Here is a 3,718-nt window from a genome sequence, read left to right on the forward strand (position 1 = left end):
TTTGCTCATGTGAATACGCACGTTCTCTGATAATAGTCCCATCTTATTTTTGGTAGTGAGTAGCCTACAACTATACAATGCATGAAAGATGCATCCTAAGCAAAGGCAAAATATAAATTATATCAACGCCTAAAAGCATGCTACGAACATTTCGCTCGATTTATAATATGTGTGTCACCCTGCTTTAGACTAGAAGTAGCTATTTCATGTACAGTGCTTGTGTGTGTTTATACCAGTTTCCAATGTGTAGCAATAAATGTGTATGAGCGCGTGTGCAAAGCTATTAAAAAATCTTTAGACTGTTGTGTATTTATTTTATAATTTATTACAAAAGGATAATCAGCTTCATATGAAGGCATTTTTTCATGAAAAATTTAATGCAATTTTTCATCTTTCACATGTGATTTTTCGCTGGCCTGAGTGGCATGCTGCAATTCCAAATGTGTAACATCTTTGTTTTTGCTATTAGCACCAAGTAGGCTGTGTGTGTGCAATTCCGTTAGTTTGCTGCTACCTTCCGCTGGCTTACCTGCAGCCTCTGCCTCTGCCGCTGCCGCTGTTGCTACATCGGTAATGAAAAATTCGGCCGGCACCTGGTCGAACACGCTGCGGAAGTGCGCCAATAGCACTTTATTGATTTCCGCTTCGATTTTTGGCTTGAATATGTCGAAAAATACGCGCCAGCTGCCGTTGAATACAGCATTTGTATTGTCATTCAACACTTTGTCCTTGAACAAATTGGCGAAATGCAAATGCAAATCCTTTATTGTGTCCACATTGAATTGCATCGCTTTCAAGTCGAAAAATTTGTGATTTTCTAAAGTTTGTAATTTAACTTTTGTCGCTACGGTGTAGAGGCCGTCAACTGTATGGGAGGTTGGAAAAAAGTCATTGGTTAATGAATTCAGTGGAAAAGTTTGCAATAAAAGGCGGAAGAGTGTCAGAAACTTTAAATAATCTATATACATTAGGGGTAGTCACGATCCGATGCATACCGTCTGGCATGGTGCACGTATAGCATAAATAGCATGATTGTTATTATTTCATGTATTCAAACAACAACAAAATTAGCCAATCATGTTTTGTATGCTATCTATGCACCATGTTAGACAGTATGTACCGGATCGTGAATACCCCTATTGTAAATCTAGTCAAACTTCCACATTCGAACCACATCGAATGGCAGTAGCTCTTACAATGAATAAATGTATGTTTAACTCAAAGTGGAGCTTTTTCTACGTAAGATATTGATTCGATTCGAGTTGTGTTGGTTTGCTTTAATTTTTCTTTGTTGCTTACGAATTTCCATTAACATTTCACCATCCGTGTCGATTTTGAGCAGCAGCACTTGTCCTTGAGCTGTATAGTGACCATTTAGGCGTATTTTAGGCACTGAATAAGTCATTTTGAAATCGTATTCATTTTCTTTGAAGCTGCACAAAACAGAGAGAAAGTTTTTTTTTTAGTGAAAGTGGCTTTCAAGTATTTTATGGAAATATGTTTTTATATTGGATCAGCATTTAAAATAAGATTTATATAAATATAATATATATATGTGTACCACCACATAAGTAATACTTTTCGCAATTTGCTTGCTTGTTTTGTAGTCTCACTACTATTATTTACTAAATCAACTCAGCTGTGCATATTTATTAGTAATTGAAAATAATGGAGTAGCTAACTATTAACCCAATAACAATTACATATATCTATACATATTTATAAATATCCATTTGCATACTTACTTGACACTCTTCACCTTCGCCTCACTCAAACCAGTTACTGTGATGTTGTTTATTTTCACTGTGATCGGTGTGATATTTTCACTATCTTCGATCACCTCGAATTCACGCACAAATAAGGGGTCTATGGGTTCTGAATGAGCAAAGCCAGGTAAACCTATTGAAAGAAAATGTAAATGTAAAGCAATTTTTTATAATCGGAAATTTTGCAAATTTACTAGAAAAAGAAAAAATGCTTGCTAATAACTGATCTTATTCGAGATTAATTCGTATTTTAATATTCTCCATTTTTGTATAAAATAAAGGAAAGTATCTAATAGAGAAATTTCATTTATAATAGTGAAAAACATACAATTTTATAAGTAAATTATAATTACATTAGATTTCAAAATTGTAAAAAAAAAAAAATCCGCCAAAATTTTGCCAAAAATCTAATGACATATTCGCACTACTTAACGTATACATTACACACACAGAAAATTATAGCCAACTTTTGGGAATTTTTTTTTTTTAATTTTGAATTTAAAAGAAAGCTAATTTTCAATACATATGTACTATTAAAATTCACTAACTTTTTGACTAGAAAGCCATCATATTGAACCCATCATTTAGAATTTTTGTAACCTGCTTTCCGATTCGTAATCAGCTGTTAAGGAAACTCCTAAATACTATCAAAATCTCCCGAGTAAAAAGTTTCGAGCGAATTCAATAAACTTTTAAAAATTGAAACCTGACTGAAGATTTGTAAACAGTGGCCCCATAAACTAGTAGATACGAAGTTGTTGTTGAAACTTATTGTACGATTTTGACTGACACTCACTGTATATATATATGTACATATGTGTATACACAGATTGTTTCTCTTTTGTTTCCCCTTTACATACCATTTTTCCAGGTACTAAATATGTGCTGATATGCACTCACTATGCATTTATCAAAATCAGCCGATTTACGTTGACAGGTTTGCAGATCTTTAGCTGTGAATGAACAATTTAAAATATATTTATTTTAAACAAAAAACACCTTTATTTCACAGAGTTCGCGTGCGTTACGGCAACAACTTACGTTTCTCTTTCAAAAAATTTTTATTGTTGTTGCTACGCTGAATGCTTTCGGTTGTGGAGCTAATGTCAGTGCTTTTGGCCGTGGAAGTGGTTGTGGTGGTCGTCGTAGTGCTGCTAGCGGTACATGACGTCCCACTGCTGCAGCTGGTTGCGCTGTTTGTACCGAAAGACACAGACAATGCTGCGCATAAAATGCCAAGAGCATATATGATGCTGATGGAATGCATTTGGAAAAAAAATGCGTTTATTTCTTTATTTATTTACTTAAATGTTAAGCTCAACTAGTTTTATTGAAACTTGTATTTGTTTGCATTTCTTTATTAAAAGTTTCTTCACTTTTTTCGTTTTCACTTGCGCATTTATCGTCACTTACACCGCTGTTGTTACGATTTACTAAAAAAAAAAGTGAATGGTTGCTGCTTACACGGCGAATTGCAGTTTTCAACTGTTTCATTGCACGCTTTAAACTTTGCTTTTATTTGAAATCAAAAAAAAAAAATTTACAACAAAGTATAACTTTAAGTTGCTGATTGAGAGAAATAGTGCAGGCAGGTCTGGTGTGAGTGCGTGTGTTTGGTGTTTGACTACTCAGTGTTTAATTGGTAAATTTAAAGCAAATAAAAAGTAATCATCGTAATGCGAGGCGTTGTGCTAAGGTCGCCTTTTTTTCAAAAACATTTGTATGCACGTACAGTGGCGGACAATGAAGTGCGAACATAAAAGTAATTTACCTTTAAAATTTTTCAACCTACAATAAACTGGGTTAACAAATACGTATTTTAATTTTAACACTCTTTATACAGATTTTCACGCAGCTAAATTTTGAAGAAATGTCACATGTCACGATTTTTCGATTGTCAGAATAGCTGTTTGTAGGAATACTATGATATATATATCGTGCTAGGTATGGAG

At 33.9% G+C, this 3,718-nt stretch overlaps 1 protein-coding gene across 1 annotated transcript; it reads right to left on the reverse strand.

Moving 5' to 3' along the window:
• Positions 1-374: 374 nt before the first annotated feature.
• Positions 375-3,033, reverse strand: LOC108373466 (uncharacterized). The gene is made up of 5 exons (XM_017629362.1): positions 2,808-3,033; positions 2,627-2,719; positions 1,746-1,899; positions 1,300-1,433; positions 375-865 (listed from the first exon to the last, which is right to left on the reverse strand). The coding sequence occupies exons 1-5, from the start codon at positions 3,031-3,033 to the stop codon at positions 375-377; spliced, it is 1,098 nt and encodes a 365-aa protein (XP_017484851.1).
• Positions 3,034-3,718: the final 685 nt, after the last annotated feature.

The sequence above is a fragment of the Rhagoletis zephyria genome, unplaced genomic scaffold (genome assembly GCF_001687245.7).
Source record: "Rhagoletis zephyria isolate East Lansing unplaced genomic scaffold, Rhagoletis_zephyria_1.1 Rzeph_scaffold_06723, whole genome shotgun sequence".
Classification (NCBI taxonomy): Eukaryota; Metazoa; Arthropoda; class Insecta; order Diptera; family Tephritidae; genus Rhagoletis; species Rhagoletis zephyria.

Excerpts from the sequence above, each read along its gene's own strand:
- LOC108373466 (XM_017629362.1), bottom strand. The coding sequence starts at position 3,033 with ATGCATTCCATCAGCATCATATATGCTCTTGGCATTTTATGCGCAGCA. Across the intron at positions 1,900-2,626 it reads ATTTAGTACCTGGAAAAATG|GTTTACCTGGCTTTGCTCAT; the intron begins GTATGTAAAGGG and ends TTCTTTCAATAG. Across the intron at positions 1,434-1,745 it reads GCGAAGGTGAAGAGTGTCAA|CTTCAAAGAAAATGAATACG; the intron begins GTAAGTATGCAA and ends TGTTTTGTGCAG.